General features: G+C 37.2%; 1 protein-coding gene across 1 annotated transcript; it reads left to right on the top strand.

The window, feature by feature from the left end:
- The first annotated feature begins 5,843 nt into the window (after window positions 1-5,843).
- Window positions 5,844-17,682, top strand: LOC105058652 (uncharacterized). The gene is made up of 8 exons (XM_073249233.1): window positions 5,844-6,138; window positions 6,929-7,273; window positions 7,670-7,929; window positions 11,207-11,348; window positions 11,544-11,915; window positions 12,037-12,168; window positions 14,863-14,991; window positions 15,135-17,682. Exons 1-8 carry the CDS (start codon window positions 6,007-6,009, stop codon window positions 17,538-17,540), a joined length of 3,918 nt encoding a protein of 1,305 aa, XP_073105334.1. The 5' UTR covers window positions 5,844-6,006; the 3' UTR covers window positions 17,541-17,682.
- The last annotated feature ends 322 nt before the right edge of the window (window positions 17,683-18,004 follow it).

Below are 18,004 nucleotides of genomic sequence, written 5' to 3'. Positions count from 1 at the left end.
GTTACCTCGCATGAGTTTTAATTTCTAGTTTCAAACATCGACCCTCGATGTATTTGTTTTAAACAGATATGAAATCCATCGTTTATTTTACCATCACTTTCATTCATCTTATACACTAAACATAGTAATATGATATTTGATTTATTTTTTCATGACATGTTACCTCCAACCAAATGATTTTACATGGATTTCAAATATGATGAACCTCTTCTTTCTACATGCGGTATGGATCACGAAGGAAATATTGTATTTTGGCAGTTATGCGAAAGATAAATGAAACATCCATCTTTTACTTTGGCTTACTTTCACAACAAGAGAAGTTTCCTGCAGATGCGTAGTGCATCTTTCCTTCAGTTTTCTATAAGATGGGATTGGTCAACCTTCCGGAAGTAGATTGACTTCATCATATGGAATGCTAGGTTTGGTCGATCCACTAGAGAGCAGGTGGAGTGGGCCATGATTCGCCTGCTTGAGTAGCAGTCTTTCCAAGAACACCCCACGTTTTTGTGCCTTGATTACCAGGTCGGAGGACACATTCACCGGTGCAGTGTTTTTTTTTTTTTTTTTTTTTTTGCGCAGAGCAAAGAGAGAAGTTAGAATGTTTCGATAGGCAATCAGAATTTCTTTTGGGTCACCAAAGATTTCTTAGATGAATTTTGTGGGTATATCTCAATTTTGGATTCAAGAGTTTGTGTTTTCCATAGATTCCAGGTTATTTTCCTCTACTTCCCAATTTTAACAAACTCTTGCTCTTCTACGATGGACACGTGGGCGTGCATTTGTTGGGGCAAATCAATTGACCCCCACTTCGACTTTACATCGGCTGCACAAGCACACTACGCCGGCTCATAGTCGGTCAACCGACCGACGATCGACTATTATCGACCAACAATAAATGATTTAATCAATCTCCGATCGAAGACCATCAGCACATCAGAGTTACCAACCGATGGTTATTCGGATCTCCTACCGATTTATTACTATCGATCGACATATAGTCGGCCTATCTGTCCAATATATCCTAATCATTGTAAACGATTATCAACTACGTATCACAGTAATTAGTGAGAACCCACTAACTTCGCAATAATGATCCGATAATTTAGTACCATAAAATGCGGAACCACGTGCTCGACGGTTATATCAGAATTATTTATAAAAAGAGGATAAAGGAACAGTACTGGTAAGGCAATTCTGGATCAAAGCTCTGCTATCCTAAATATTCAAATCTATTATTCATCAATTCCCTCTCTGACTTAGGCATCGAAAGATCTCCATCGGATACAAATTCGATCTGTGAGGACTTGCATTTGCAGATGCTCTTCACCGATGACAGGCGACGGGGGAGTTGGCCGCAACAAAATTAAATCGATACTACAGATAATACTAGTTTTAAACCCTCACATTGCATGCGGGTTCTAAAACTAATTTTTTTATTAAATAATTATTTATAAATTAAAAGATATTATTTATCCCGAATGTTAGTGTTAATTGATATTCTCAACTATATGTATGAATGGACTTCGTGTTTTAATAATACGATGTTGGCATTTAATATTTTTTATTAAGTATTAAGAATTATTTGGAAGAAGAGCTTAGAAATATGGAATGTTAGTGTTGATTGATATTCTCAACTGTACATATGAATAGACTTCATGTTTTAATAATATAATATTAATATTTTTAATATTTTTTATTAAGCACTAAGAATTGTTTGGAAGAAGAGCTTAGAAAAATGGCCCATGGAATGTTAATTTATCTCCGGATGGCATTCATAGATAAGAAATGGTTGTTTATGTGGATAGTCACAATGATCCATAAATTTTCTCTCACTTTCTATTTTTATATATATATTAGATTGCATACAAATTTTAATACTACTAACAAAAGCATGGGGAAGATGCATAATGAAGAAACTATTGCTTCATCTGATGAACCCTGAGCATCAATTAGAATGCCACGAGACTGCTATAAGATTAAATAATGCATATGTTACTTGAGATCGCAAGCTTAAAAAAGTTATATCTCATAATTAGGCTTTTTTCATTAATCACTTGATGCGATTACGATGCCACGATAGAGGCACACCACTTTTTATTAGTTTGCTTATGGTAGAACAAGTCTACCTAATAATTTTTTCCTTTCTCGATGGCTTGGTTGGGAGGATGTTATCAACACACGTTGTGATTATGCATATTTCATCTCCCCTTTCTAGAATGATTCAGATATTAAATAAGTAAATATTCCAATTAGTGTCAAGAAAGCTATCATTATCTTGCATGCTTGTGTTTTAGATAGATGAACATGTTTAGCATCGGATAGGAACATAGTGCATTCATTTTAAGAATGTATTTTTAGCGAAAGATTCACAGCCTTCCAAAAAGAAAAAGAAAATTAAATATTACAAAATTCAATAAAAAATAGATTTGTTCAGTAGGTACAACGAGTGAATATGTTTAGCATCGGATAGGAACATAGTGCATTCATTTTAAGAATGTATTTTTAGCGAAAGATTCACAGCCTTCCAAAAAAGAAAAAAAAAAAAATATTACAAAATTTAATAAAAAATAGATTTGTTCAGTAGGTACAACGAGCTCAACTATAACTAAAATTAAAAAGCCCAGACCCAGCTAGACCTTCGAACATACTTTTCAAGTTCGAACCCAGTATTTATATAAGTTTCGGGCTTTCGAACCAGATCTCAGACTTCCTAGATCTTTTTTATTTAAATTTTAAAAATATAAAAACTATTTGTAAGAATTAAATATTTGAAATCGATTGGTAAAATCATAAATTTATGTGTATAGTTGTCACAATGAGTATTGGTGCATCGGAGAAAGCTATTAATATTTTTTTAGGCACCAAAACTAGATTCCTAAAGCATGAATATATATATTATACATTACATAAGATTTGGACTATGCTGAACTTGATCCAGACTTTAACATATAGGCTTATATTTCAGGCCCGATGCAGTCCGTGGGGCTCAAAATCTACACTTAGGCCCATCTAAAATGATTCAGGTCCGAATAGGTTGTCTGGCCCATCAACCTATTTTTAACCCTAAAATAAAAAAATCGTTAATTTTTTGCACCTCAACAAAATAATGTTAGGATATCTTCACCATCGCTGATTCATGACGAGATAAATCCAGATGATAAGAAACCATAGAGAAGAAAACGAAACTCTAAAGGGTTTAATTTCATCATTTGAATAAAATAACAAGATGAAAGTAGACAAAATATTATCAATCCAATATATTTTTATAAATCTAATATATATATATATATATATTTATTGTAATTTATCGAAGTAAGAAAAAAAAATTTATACGATAAATTTTTTGTTTTCTTGATTAAACAGAGGAGCCAAACTGCCACCACCAGCATCGACTTTTCTGACCTCCACCTTTATGATCTCTCCTACGTAGGCTTCATGGCCCATGCTCTCTACTGACCCCTTTTCTCGTGATAACCTCCACAAAAGTGCATTGCGACATGGCAGATGGAGGTCTTGTGTTATTGTCACGTGGCAGACAGAGATCCCATCAACATTGAGACTATATATATATATAGTCGGAATAGGAGAGCACTCATCTTGGGGTGGGCTTACTACTTAGATGCTTTCAGCAGTTATCCGCTCCGCACTTGGCTACTCAGCGTTTACCGTGGGCACGATAACTAGTACACCAGAGGTGCGTCCTTCCCGGTTCTCTCATACTAGGGAATGGTCCTCTCAATACTCTAACATCCGCATCGAATATGGACCGAACTATATATATATATATATATATATATATATATATATATATATATATATATATATATATATATATATATATATAGTCTCAATGTTGATGGGATCTCTGTCTGTCACGTGACAATAACACAAGACCTCCATCTGCCATGTCGCAATGCACTTTTGTGGAGGTTATCACGAGAAATGGGGTCAATAGAGGGCGTGGGCCATGGAGCCTATGTAGGAGAGACCGTAAAGGTGGAGGTCAGAAAAATCGATGCCGGCGGCGGCAGTTTGGCTTCTCTGTTTAATCAAGAAAATAAAAAATTTATCGTATAATTTTTTTTTCTTATTTTGATAAATTATAATAAATATTTTTTATAAAAATTTTAATTTTTTAGATAGTTAGAACGATCTAAAGATTGAAAATATTTCATTTGCATGATAGTCGACTAGATTTTGGTACGTTCCCCATCGTGCGGCGCTATGGTGGGCTTCACTGGAGTCCTCCGAAACAGAACACCAGAAAATACCTACCAATGACGCACACTCTTCCAAGCCGCCGCATGCCGTCCCCGCCCATCGTTAGTGTGGGGTGTGAACTCGGGTGTGATTAAAGTGGGTAAGCTTTTTGACTTTGTATTTGTACATGCTACTTGAACCTGCTACCGCGGAAAGGATACGGTTCACACGGCTACAAAGAAACCAATATGAGATAAACAAGAAATGCCGTCCATTTGTTTTCCAAACTCACCTCCGCTAAAGGTGTAAGCGAATTGAATTGAATTGAATCATATTTAAATTTAATTTTAATTAAAAATATTTTAAATTAAAATTTTTGATTTCAAAATTGAATCAAATATTTTATTAATTTAATTTAATCCAATCTGAAAAATTTGAATTAGATTAGATTGGATTTTAAACTTTTATATACATTAGACTGCATTTTGGATCTTAATTCAAAAACAAATTATATAGATTCGAAACATATACTACTTATAGGTATTCTATAACATCGTCTTATATCTAACAACTAATATTATAATAATAATAAATAAAAAAAAATTATAAATTTTAATATTAAAAGTTGTAACAAATTATGCTATAATAGCATCACCTCAAAAATATGAATTCTAGTTTTTTAATAAAAATATTATCAAAATATAATATATTTCATAATATTTAAAAATAAATAACTTTGAAACACACACATATAAATATATATATCACACACACACATATATATATATATATATATATATATATATGCGCATGTATATATATATATATAATCAAAAAATCTAAATTAGAAGAATATATTGGATATGGTTTGGTTCCATAGTTTGAATTTTGAATTGAATTTAAATTTTATAATATTAAATTTAAATTCAAGTTAAAATCTAAAATTTTTAAAAATTAATTTCAATTTCAAAGTCAAAATCAAAAAATCCTATCCAAACCTTTGGATCAGTTTGGATTTTCTCCGATCCACTTATACCCCTAATCTCAGCCATTGGATGATGTATCGGAAGTATCTATGGTGGATCTTATAGCTCGCATAAAATTTTTAAACAGCTCCGCGCACAGGATTTTCACCTCAGGTTCACGTCAGCGCTACCCGGTGCTCATTGCTCGATGCGGTCCCCCGCAAGTAAGCCGACGCTTTCTCATTCGAGAACCCGACGGCACGAGTATGACTAACGTGCGCCCCCCAAGGATCGTAAGATCCCAGCATTGTCACGCGAATACGTCGGTCCACTTGACCATTAGCGCATGTTAGCACCAACCTCTTCCCATCGAGCCCTTGATGCGGTCGCCGAATAACGGTACCCCGCCATTCCACCGGCGTCGGTTCGAACGCGCACTCCATAGTCATAATTATAAAAATCCCCTCGTTGAAATTATATTTACATTAAAGTACATGCGAAGAGAGGAATGCCAGTGCTTGAGTACACACACCCGCAGCTTTTTAACCCTGCGCCCTCCGCCACGGTGGCGGTCTTCCTATGTTTGAAAGAAACGCCAGACAATCTCATCAACAAAACCCCCACCCATCCTCCAACTCCTCCCGTTGTTTCTCGCCCCAACCCCCCAATCTCTTCACCCTCGAATTCGATCCCCGTCCCTCCTCCGATCCGAACCCGGCGGCCGCCGATAGCGATTCAGATCGCCACCGCCACGGGACGCCGGCGATGTTCCCGCCAGTGGATGGATAGCAGCTTGAGAAGGAAGGGATCGACGAGCCGCTGCTGAGGGTAGAAAGAGAAGATGCCCGGCCTGTTGCAGAGGAACACAGAATTCGGCAATGCTCCGCCGCCGCACGCCGCTGCCGGATCCACGTCAGCCAGCGGAATCTGGTCCAAGCATCCGGATGGCATCACCTTCGATCAGCTCCAGAAGGTGTCGCCCCCCGATCCATCAGCGACTGTTCGTTCGATCTTTTGATTGGATTCTTCGTGGTTTCTGGATCTTTCCTGGTTCTTATTGGATCTTGATCGGTTTCATGTGCGGTCCTGATTGGATTTTTCGAGTTTTTGATTTGGTAGATCTAGTTCGCGGTGCTGTCCTGTCTTGATTGGATTTGCCGCTGGATTCATTGTACATTGAGATATTAAAACAAGTTGACCTTGCTTTTATCCTATTTTCTTGTTTTAATTTCTTACACGGTCCTAAATCTCTTGGAAAGGACAAGCTAATCTTCGTATGTGCTTTCTTTAGCTCTTTCATTGTTGCGATTCTAGTCAGTAGCTTGAGCATCTCAGCATTTTTGGATGGAAATTAGGGTTAAATCACATTTTTCACTTGTTGAAAGTGAATACTAATGCTAACCTAGCCTGTACTTATCTTTTAAATTTTTCTTTTTGAGTTTTTTCCCCGTCTTTCGCCATTCCAAACTCATGGAGTAATCCTGCTGTGTTTTCCAAAGTATCTTCAGTTACTTAAAAATGTATGTAATGACAATTTAGCGTGATAATGTACTAATTTTTCTTCAAGAATGGGTTTTTGACATAATTCGCGTCATGTTCAATAAACAATGGAGAATGCTGTAATTCAATAGATTTGTTCTCGTTCATTTTCTTCACCGGAAACATTTAATTTGTATCTGTGATTTTTTATATTTTAAATGATTGCGGATGCGATATGAGGAAAAAAACTAATATTGATTGGATTTTTTATGCATTTGAACTAGTTCTGGAGTGAGCTACCCCGTCAGGCTCGACAGCAGCTCCTGAGGATAGATAAGCACACCCTCTTTGAGCAAGCTCGCAAGAACCCTTATTGTTCCAGGTGCAATGGGTTGCTACACGATGGCTTCACACAGATTGTCATGTATGCGAAGTCATTGCAGCAGGAAGGTGTGGGTATGCACCTTCCTAATAAAATAGGGACCTCCAAGACTCAGAGTGATAGCGAATTAGATGAAGTGCAGGATCCGGCTGTGCACCCTTGGGGAGGCCTGGCAGCAACCAAGGATGGTAGACTAACGCTTCTTAACTGCTTTATAAATGCAAAGTCACTGGAGACTCTTCAGAATGTAAGTGATAACACACTACCATGACTCTCGGTTCTTATTTCCTAAGCATATGAGGTACCTCTATTCTCTAATTTCATATTGTATACTGTATTAATGATCTTGCAAGCATTCCACTCTTTTCATACTACCTTTTCCACTTCTTAAGCCTTCTCAATTCCTGATGTCCTAATTAGTGTTTCTGTTTGATGTGTTGTTCCTTTTGATTCATATCGTTTTGCTAAATTATATAAATTTTTCCCATGAAGCCTGTGGTTTGTCCTGGAGCTGCTCCCAAGATGCTGCTTCACGACTATTGCTACTTATGGAATGATAGATAGTCTCCACCTTATGGAATTGATAACTATTTGGCTATCCTGGTCATCTGATCATTGGAGTTGGAAATACTGGCTTGTGTAGGTTTTTGACATTGCCCGAATAAGGGAACGTGAACGTGAGCTGCTTTACCCTGATGCATGTGGGGGAGGAGGCAGGGGATGGATTAGTCATGGGATGGCTAACTATGGCAGAGGGCACGGAATTGGTGAAACATGTGCCTTGCACACTTCCAGGCTTTCTTGTGATACCCTAGTGGATTTCTGGTCTGTGCTGGATGAGGAAACTGGATCATCTCTTCTAAGGATGAAGGAGGAGGAATTCATGGATAGACTTACATTCAGGTGAGTTTATTTTGTGTTGGATTCTATGCATTAAGTTATTTAATTCTTTAAGAAATTTTATTTGCATAAAAAAAAAGTGTTCAATAACCGCGAACCTACTGTTACAAGGAAAAATAATAAGTTAGTTGCCAAAAACTCTTTTTTCATTCATTACAAGAAATGTGAAAAAGGAGCTTGGTTTATCGTTATTGTAGCCATGAAGGGGCATTCATTAGAGTTGCTGCAATCTTTTTCCTCATCCTACCGAGGAATGTGCATTTTCTTCAAAATTGGTCATGGGAAAATTTATTACTAGTAGCATGCCATATAGAATGGAAAGTTCCATTCTTAGTTGTTCGAAACATAAGGAGAATGCCAAAGAGCAAAACTTAAGGCCTAGAAAGTATGTCTCTTATCTCTGAGCTAGTAACACTTTGGAGAAGGCAATGGAATATTAGATGCATTCCATTTAATTATCTATCCACGTTGTCTACGCAAGCTTCAAGGTAAATGCTCCCTGCTTTTGCAATTGTCTCTGTAAGAGAAGAGGCTTTTATGAACAGAAGTCAGCACTTCACAAAACTGTTGTTTATTCTGGAAACCTTTGTGTCCGAGTTAAGAAATTGCTGGAGGCTCTTTAGTCTGTCTTGAAAAGAAAGAGAAAACGAGGAATTCCTGTTGAAGACTTTCGTAGTTATCATAGTAGATTATGACCAATATTCTATCATTCCTGTTTACTTAAGCCTCCATGGTGTATAAGGTGGAAAGATAACTTTTACTATTCCAAACAGTTTGCTGCAGAATTAACAAATTTCAACCATTCAATAAAATAATTTACAGAGGACTGAGAGTGGAAAAGGACCTCATGAAAATCTTCTATTGGCAGCGAGGAAGTAAATGTCAGGGTATTGGTAGGACATATTTGGAGCACATATTCAATATAAAAATAGGGCTGATTGTTAACTTACTCATTTATGACAATCAGAACTGAATCTTTTTGGAAGTGGTACTCTGTTTAGACAATGTTTGCAGAGTTTTTAGCTGTTTTGAAGGATGTGCGAGAGTTAATTTAAAAGTTCATCAAATCCACGAAGGCTTGAGGGGGTTTACCATTTTCATTGAATATTTACTATGTAATTTCTTCTGTAGGGGTTGAACTCTGATGTTCAAAGACAATGATATTGAACTACACACACACACACAACAATTTATTCTGAACAAGAGGAGTTGTGGTGCCTTTATTCCTGTTACTATCAAATTGTCTGGATTGATGGTCCCTTTGAGTCCATCACTACTACTAGCCATGTTTGTGCTGATACCTATAACTAGGAACTTCATAGCTTGGCTGTTGCCTTCTACATTTTTTTCATCATTTTGTTTTCCCAGGTACCGTAGTTTTCTCAGCTTTGTGAATATCATTTTCTGAATGGAGCTACATAATGTGATTGATGGTGTGAAATTTTTCGCATCACAAAAATGATCACTTGCTTAAAAAACCAAGAATTTTGAGTCATCAGAGTTAGCGGAACTTCAGTTGACCTTACATCAGATCTCATACAAGCAATGATAATAATTGTGGTCACAACTAAAAGACCAAATTATTTCCAATCCTCATGAAGATGACAACAAAATACGGAAGTAGGAAAATATGAAAGGTGCAATTTTGAATTGGGTAAAAGAGAAAATAGATGAGCTACCCATAATCTCATGCATGACATGGGTAGATTATTTTCCATTGGCAATAATATGTGATAAGCTATACCATTACCTATTTCTCAATGGTTCTGAGTCACTGGAAATGTGATTGGTTGAAGGTACCATAGTGGTTCCTGTATAACAAGCATCATCCTGTGTAGCTATAATAAAACTTGGATTGATGCCAATGGTGGCTTTGTGCCTAATTTGGTAGAACCTGTCACAGGCAAATCTCCTAATTCAATATGGTTTTTTATGAGTTTGGTTGGGTTAATAAGCTCCTAACATAACCTAAATCAATGATATCCTTTAGAACACCCTTTTTTGCCCTCACTCCTTGACTGCATAAATTCCACATTGATTCTAAGATTATTGGTTCCCTTTCTAAGCTCTTCCATGTAGAAAATTGGAAACGTAAGTTCAAATAATTGTTGAAGCATGCATTATTATTTGTGCACTAAATGGTTCTCATTTTGTTACACTTGGAGTATTTTCTTGGCAAGAAAAGCTGGTAAACTTTGACATTTTCTAAGCTTTGCGGATGGTAGTTGTGTTTCCTTCATGAACTCACATTATCCTCCAGATTCTGTTATCCAAAGATGTCTACCAACCTGTCCTTAAAGACTAATCGGAAGTGAACATAGCAAGAAACTGGCATTAGTTTGTTCATCCATAATTCAAAATTATTGTCTCCTTGAGTTGTCAATTGAAGTTGTGAAAGAACAAGCTTCTTGGCCTCTTTCCTAAAGCTGTAATAGGCAGTTTCCGCTTGTATAGACTGTTTCTTTACAACTTTGGATTATTAAAATCCACAATGCAAGATAGGTAAAAGTAGTAGATGTATATGAAGCATCAGTTTCAAGTTGTCTCACATTGGTGCTAATCCTAGTTCTTTATTACTTTAAAATGTTCTTCAGGAATATCTGTTATCTCAGCAGCAGTGTGTTGCCAAGATAAAGAGATTAGATTATCTATAATTGGTTGCTGTTGTCTAATTTTCTTCTTGACCAACTTATCATATTATCTTTCATTCATGCAATTTTACTCTTATCCTATTGCGTTTGCCGAACAAGTTGCACTGTTGAACTTAGGGTGAACACCAAGAATTTTTTTTTTTTGCTTGCAACCCGTGCTAGCAGAAGCACGAGTAGACCTACATATGAGAATCAATGGGGTGTCACTTGGTTCTATTTCCTTGTTGGTCTAGATAGGAGGATCAATTCGGCATCACTTGGTTCTATTCCCCTGTTAGTCTAGATAGGATGATCCATTTCTTTGACATTAGATGCACATTCTGGATGTCTTCATGATAAAGAATTATTTATATTGGACGTTTTGGAAACTAGTGACGGTGAAGATCGGTTCTAGATATTAAATCTTGAGGGGGTTTATAGTCCCTTACTGCCAGTTAATATTCTCTAAGCTGCCATGGTTGGTCTATTGTTTCCGTTTTTTATGACTTGCATAATAGATAACAAGGTAGATGATCTTGAGGTGATTCTTGTTGGCAAATTAAACTTCTAATTACTGCCATGATTAGGCAAATGTTCTCCATATAGTTAGAATGAGTTACATTGCTGTGAGTCCAATTTTCTTTTCACAGGTTTGAGAGCAAGAGGTTTTGCAGAGATTGCCGAAGAAATGTCATCGGTGAATTCAAAGAGTTGAAGGAACTAAAGCGCATGCAAAGGGAACCCCACTGTACTAGTTGGTTTTGTGCTGCAGATACAGCTTTCCAATATGAGGTTTGCATTTGCCAATATTGCCAAAGATGCATGTCTTAATTTTGCTGGCCTGTTCATCAACTTTAACAATTTACCAGGCAGTTATTCAGGAGATAAATGATTTACTCTTCAGAAGCATGATGAGAATTGCAGGAAGAAAACCTTTTCCTCAATGGCCCGCCAGATGACCTGGACTTTTTGTTATATCACTTTCAGGTATCAGAGGACACCGTGCAAGCTGATTGGCACCTGTCATTCATGGACATGGTTGGAACATATCATCATTTTGAATGGGCAATTGGAACAGGAGAAGGAAAATCAGACATTTTAGACTTCAAAGATGTTGGGATTAATGGAAATGTGCAGGTGAATGGACTTGATCTTGGTGGTTTGAGTGCATGCTTTATTACTCTGAGGGCTTGGAAGTTTGATGGCTGTTGTACTGAGCTCCATGTAAAGGCACATGCATTGAAGGGACAACCATGTGTCCATCGCAGGCTAATAGTAGGGGATGGATTTGTGACAATAACAAAAGAGGAAAGTATCAGAAGGCTTTTTGAGCATGCTGAAGAAGTTGAGGAAGAAGAGGTACTTGCAAATGAGGACTGCTGCTTATAGTGTAGCAGAATTTTCATTAATAGTACCTGTGGACTTTGATGTGAAAATGTGTAATTTTTCAGATCTATCTTTTGTTGATTTGCAAGAGCAGGATGATGATGCTATGGACAAGGATGGAAATGAACCTACTGGTGATAAAAACCGTCCACAGAAGCATGCCAACAGTCCTGAGCTTGCACGAGAATTCCTTCTAGATGCTGCAGCAGTAATATTCAAAGAACAGGTATTTTGAGCTCACCAGCTTGTTCTTCTCTCCACATGTTACATTGTTCTCCCACTTGTAAATATTTTTGAGGTTCACAAAATTTTACTTTTACCATCACAGTAACCTCCTTGTATTTTGTATGTAATCTGGCAAAAATATTGTTATTTGGCTGTTTTTGATATGCCTGAATGAAGAAACTATTCATTGTCATAACTGTCAACCTTCTTGTCCCATCTCTTAGGGGTTTGCTGTGTATCGAATTTGGATCCATTTCATAGCTTGACATATTTTTTTGTAACTCCGTCACCTTAACGTTGTCCTGCCACCTTTTTCATCTGGGACTGAGACTGGTACTGGCATCTCAGTGGTGTAAGATGGAGGAATATTGTGAACAACAAACTATTACCTGTTGGACAACAATAATACTCTGTTAAAATATTCTAGCCCCTTCATGAAGCAAAATGGGGTACAGCTTGCATATCTAATTTAGAGTTTCCAATCAGCCTACTGCCGTGAGTTCTCTGCAAAGCAAGACTTTGTCATGGACCAAGAAAGTGTCTTTTTCTTCCCCAACTCCTGTTCTCCACTTTGTCTGTCCCTGATATTCAAGCCCAAACATTTACTAAAGTTCCTCCAACATCTCTTGGTGTTGTGTGGCCAAAGAAAGTTGTTGGATCTTGACTTGTGTTAAGGGCTTAGACTTTTCAAGAGCAGAACATCATGACAAAGAACTGATTATGTAAGCTATTTTTTGTTTAGATTAAAGATAAATTGTTTCCAAACCAGATGTTGATTATACAGATGTCTGTTCTAGTTTGTAATTATTATTTTTGTTATTTTATACCAATAGCATGTTCTTTGCATTCACTGCATCATCTTACGGAATTTATACTGTTATCAACTTGACAATTAACTCCACAATTTCCAAAAGTAAGACACATTTTGACTTGTGGATGCATGACATCTCCGTGAAAAATAATTATCTAGATTAGATAATGCTGGCTTCTTAACCATTATGACAAATAGGTCAGTGTGCTGACCTACATGCAGTTGCACGGTTATCAGTTACGTAATGAATGAATAACTGTCTGATGTAAATATGGCTCTTTTGAACTGATTCAAAGTTTTCAAAAACTTTGGCATATTATACCCTTAACTTTCACTGCTGACCTACATGTATGGATTGAGGTTCATTGGTTAAGGTTATGTATGAATGGGCTCTAATGTTATGTTGATAGGCTTGGATTATGCCTAAATCAACATGTGCCAATGTATGTGTTTCCATAGTGATGACTTCATAATGCATCCTGCTTAAATCCCTTCATCTTACAATATGCTTTGATATATGATGGAAATTATATTTGGCTAACCTCCTTCCATTTTACCATGGTGCAGCAAGGATTATTTATTCACTTCCTGCAATTGGTTGGTTTGAATGGATCTTTTCTAGGCATCTTTATTCTGATTTATGATTTCTAAGGGCTTCAGCTAGGTTTTATCCAGGAAATGGTGCAAGGAATGTGGAGTAGAGGAATAAGGAGACATGTAAAAAAGGAAGCTGGAACTATAATACATGAGATCAAACAGATGATATAACATGCTACTTTGATCCTTTCAGGGAGCAAAGTTTCACAACTTTGTCTCAAATCTTAAGTGGAATAACTATATGCAGTCTGGGACGAGCAAAGAACAATTTAGCCTTGTTGGTCTCCTTTTGTCTGAAAGTGTAAACTTGAATTTTGATGGCAGTTCTTTTGGAAACCTTGCCTGACCTTTATTCTTTTGATTATGTGGATGATGGTGGCTTGCTCTGCTATTCATTTTTTTTGTCTTTCAAACTGAACCCTTAAAATGAAAATGGATCAATTAAAATGAAGAAATACATCATGCATTTGTAGTAACTTCAAAACAAGTATTAAGGAGTTGATGATAGTGGAGAAGGGGCAAGAATAATGCTTGTTTGGGTTGAGGATTAAGCAGAATCCTTGTGACTCACACTATTATGAGATGTGAGGGATGATACTGGTATTGAAGTTACTACTTTTACTCATTCCTTATAGACTGCATATGATACAGCAGACAAACTTTTCGAGGAGTTTAACAACCAAAAATCTCTTCATTTGTAATTTAACCTTTTGGGACATCATAATCATTTTCTCCTGCAATACCAGATGGGAAACTTTTGAGTGCAAAAAAGTTACCACAATGGAGCATTCAAGCAGGCAAGGAGCTATCATTTCTGGCCATGCTTTTAATGTCCAAATCCGATGAGATTGTATTCTGACTTAAGAAAACCAGTCGGATAGCAAAAAATGGTGAGCGAGCAAGGATTGCACAATGGCTTAAATATAGGAATTTTTACATGCTTTCATATTTTTATTATGTGAATCAGGACTATAGCCATGACGTAAGTTGCAAACCGATCAGTTACTGTCCATTATTTATATTTGTTGATTTGATCTCATTAATTAGAAGTTTTGATGTGTTATATCTCTTTGGCATTATTAGCCCCTTGAAAATTTGTGTTGGCTGATTGAGGCAGTAGCATTCTGCAGTCGCTCTTGTTGTAAATCTTAGGAGTATAAATTATTTATTTGAAAAATAATAAAGGACAAAGTAAAACAGTAGCAAACATGATTTCAACTTTATAATTTTTTTTTTCATATCATGCATGTTACAATATCCTGAAACTAATTCTCAAGGTTCTTCCAGGTAGAAAAGGCTTTCAGAGAAGGTACAGCTAGACAAAATGCACACAGTATGTTTGTTTGTCTTGCCCTCAAATTGCTGGAAGAGTGTCTTCATGTTGCTTGCAAAGAGATCATTACATTAGAAAAGCAGGTAATTTCTGGTTTTCTTATTTATCTGGCTAAAATATTGAAGCTAATTTTTTTACTATAAATATTAGGGGGAAAATTCCAATGAAGCAGTGAGTTTGTTGCATTTCTGTTGAATTTCTTTGACCTCATCTGGTTGTCTTACAGACCAAGCTTCTAGAGGAGGAAGAAAAAGAGAAACATGAACAAGAAGAGCGCAAGGAGAGGAGGAGGACAAAAGAAAGGGAAAAAAAGCTTAGAAGGAAAGAGAGGCTGAAAGGAAAGGAAAGGGAAAGAGAAAAGAAACTTATTGAGCCAAATTCACTTAATGAGGATTCATCATCCTCTTCAAATGATTTACTCACAAGCACACATGATAAATCTACCACTCTTGACTGTGGGAATTCAGTTAGTGAACTAGGAAATATGCCTATTTCTCCTAATGTTACAGATAAACAAACCTCAAGTGAGCATCAATGTTATATTGATGGAGAGCTTGGTGCTAGGGATGGAAATGGCTCTTTTGTTCTCAAGCAGTCAAGATCATCAAGGAGGAAATTGAGATTCAGAAAAGATTATGTTCTGGATCAGGCTTCTAGTTGGTATGATGAGCACCAATTTTGCATTAGCAATAAGAGTAGTATTCAGCAAGACAATTCTGATTCAAATGGATGCATATTGTCTTCATCTAGGGGCATGATTGGCCTTCCCAGGCTATCAAAAGAAAGGGTTGTGAAGGGCAACACTAGAAAGTGCAACCTCAAATTCCATGAAAAATTCCACAGTTCAAAGAGTAGAATGCGGGATAGATTTGACTTCCAGTCCTGTAGCTGCAACCAACTGGCTGATTACAGAGGAAAGGATGGGTATCAAATTTCTACAGTCAGATCAGGTTGCGAGATCAAGATTGCACATAAAACAAAAGGCACACTTGTTATGCCCAGGTCGTTCTATCGAAGTGCTAAATGCAATCAGGGTTGCCATGTGCCGGATTTTGTTGTCATTTCAAAGGGAAAGCATGTTGGATGTTCTTTCATTTCAAAGGAAAAACATGTTGGAGGTTCTTTCATTTCCAAGGGAGAGCATGTTGGAGGTTCTTTTGGCAAGGATTTTTTCAACACAAAACAAGTTTGGGAACCATTAAATGCACGTAAAAAGTGCTCTCGAAGCAGTTCTAATCCTGACTTTACTTTGGGAACCACTTCTAAGGCTAACCAATCTGAAGGAGCTAGATTTGTTAAAGATGAGAATGGATGCAAGCAACCATGTAGTGTGCTTGAATCACTACATCTCTGCTTCTCTGAGCATTCTGCAAGTTCAGGAAAAGTTGAATCTTTGAGCAGTTATCAACTTCATGAGAGTAGCAGGAAGAACTCTGATAAATCTGTTTTAAGTGGCCGCAATGGTACCCAGAATGGATTTGTTGTAGTAGCGAAGTCAGATTGCTACTCGAAGAATGGTGCAGAGGAGGAAGTTGGTTCATGTCCCATGTCTATACTTCCAATGAGTAATACTTGTAAGCAGGTAACAAACTCATCTAGTTCGGACAACTGCTCATCTTGTCGTAGTGAGGGAGACAGCAGCCCCAGTTCCTCAAGTGCTCAAAATGCAGAATCATCATCAACTTCAGATTCAGAAGATGCTAGCCAACAATCTGATGGCAGAGATATATCAATATGTGATGGAAATAACTTTCACAAATATCTGGATGAAGCTGCAGAAAGCAATTACAAGACAAATGGATGCAAAACTTTCACCAGGACGAGTACAGTGTTTGCAGCCGAGAGCTGTCCACTGCCAAACCTTTCGAGGGAAAGTTCAAGAAAAGCTGTCTACAGTTCTGATAATGCTCGGTTTGGATTTGATATGGTCCCTTCACAGGAGCACATTTTATCGGTGCATAACCAAAGCAACCATGTGCCACTGTTTCCTTGTCAGAACATGGGGTATCATAATCATAGTGCAGCTTCTTGGTCACCTACTCATGCCACTGAATTGATGCCATTTTACCGGCCCACCCAATACTTTCTCCATAACCATCCAGGATACAACCTAGCGGCAAACCGATCCTCAAATTTCTGTATGCAGTACAGTACCGTTCAACCTTTATCAGCTCCTGCATTTGACGCAAACCAACTTTCCTTTTACCAGACTGCTAATGGAGTCAAGAATGCAAGCTCAAAGGAGCAATACAGTGATCTTGGTTCATGTGGATTCCGGGAGGTCAGTGCTGTTGCTGAGCTGATAGAAGGTATCTGTCCTCAGGAGTGGTCATTTCCAAGTAGCTGTATCCCTCCAAAAACACCATCAGTGGGACAAAATGGAAGTGTTGAAAATGCTGCTAAATCATATAATGGCAGTCCGTCCTTCTCGTTGTTTCACTTTGGTGGTCCATTGGATGGGGTTGCTGCAGAGTTCAATCTGGATCCACTTTCTTTGAAAGAAGAAACTATGGGAGGATTCATCTCTAAGATACCTGCAGCTCAGGATGATACATGCTCAAAGGAAGAGACAAAGATTGAAGAGTACAGCTTGTTTTCTGGTAGAAATGGTGCTAGGTTTTCGTTCTTCTAGTGCAGTCTATATAGTGGCTGCAAGGGGGCTGGTGGAGCATTCATCTACTTCATTGCTTCGGTTGTGAATGCAATCACTTCACTGTGGTAAAAGTAATCTTTATCAAAAATTTTAGTATATTTTGATTTGTTGATGCTTCCAATTTGCGCTTTATTGTTTCGGATTGTAGAAAAAAATGTGAGTGATATAGCTTTCTTTCAAAGCAAGGTAAGATTTCCTTAATTTGATGAAATATTTGATCGGTAATCTAGTTGAGACATTCTTTGCAATCATAAACCCATTTTCTCTGCGAGTTTGTATTTGGAGAAGTAACTTTCATATTGTATGGTCCCAAGTTAGTCATGTGACAGACAGCCACACACATCCCTAAGGTTTAGCCCCAAAAGGCTTGTTTTCATATTCATTTTTAATTTTATTGATTCAAATAAAATATAGTTCATCAATAACTCATAGAGTTGATTAAT

The sequence above is a fragment of the Elaeis guineensis genome, chromosome 15, assembly GCF_000442705.2.
Source record: "Elaeis guineensis isolate ETL-2024a chromosome 15, EG11, whole genome shotgun sequence".
In the NCBI taxonomy this organism is placed as follows: domain Eukaryota; kingdom Viridiplantae; phylum Streptophyta; class Magnoliopsida; order Arecales; family Arecaceae; genus Elaeis; species Elaeis guineensis.
Note: the sequence above shows the minus strand (reverse complement) of the source record. Positions and strands in the feature narration are given on the sequence as shown.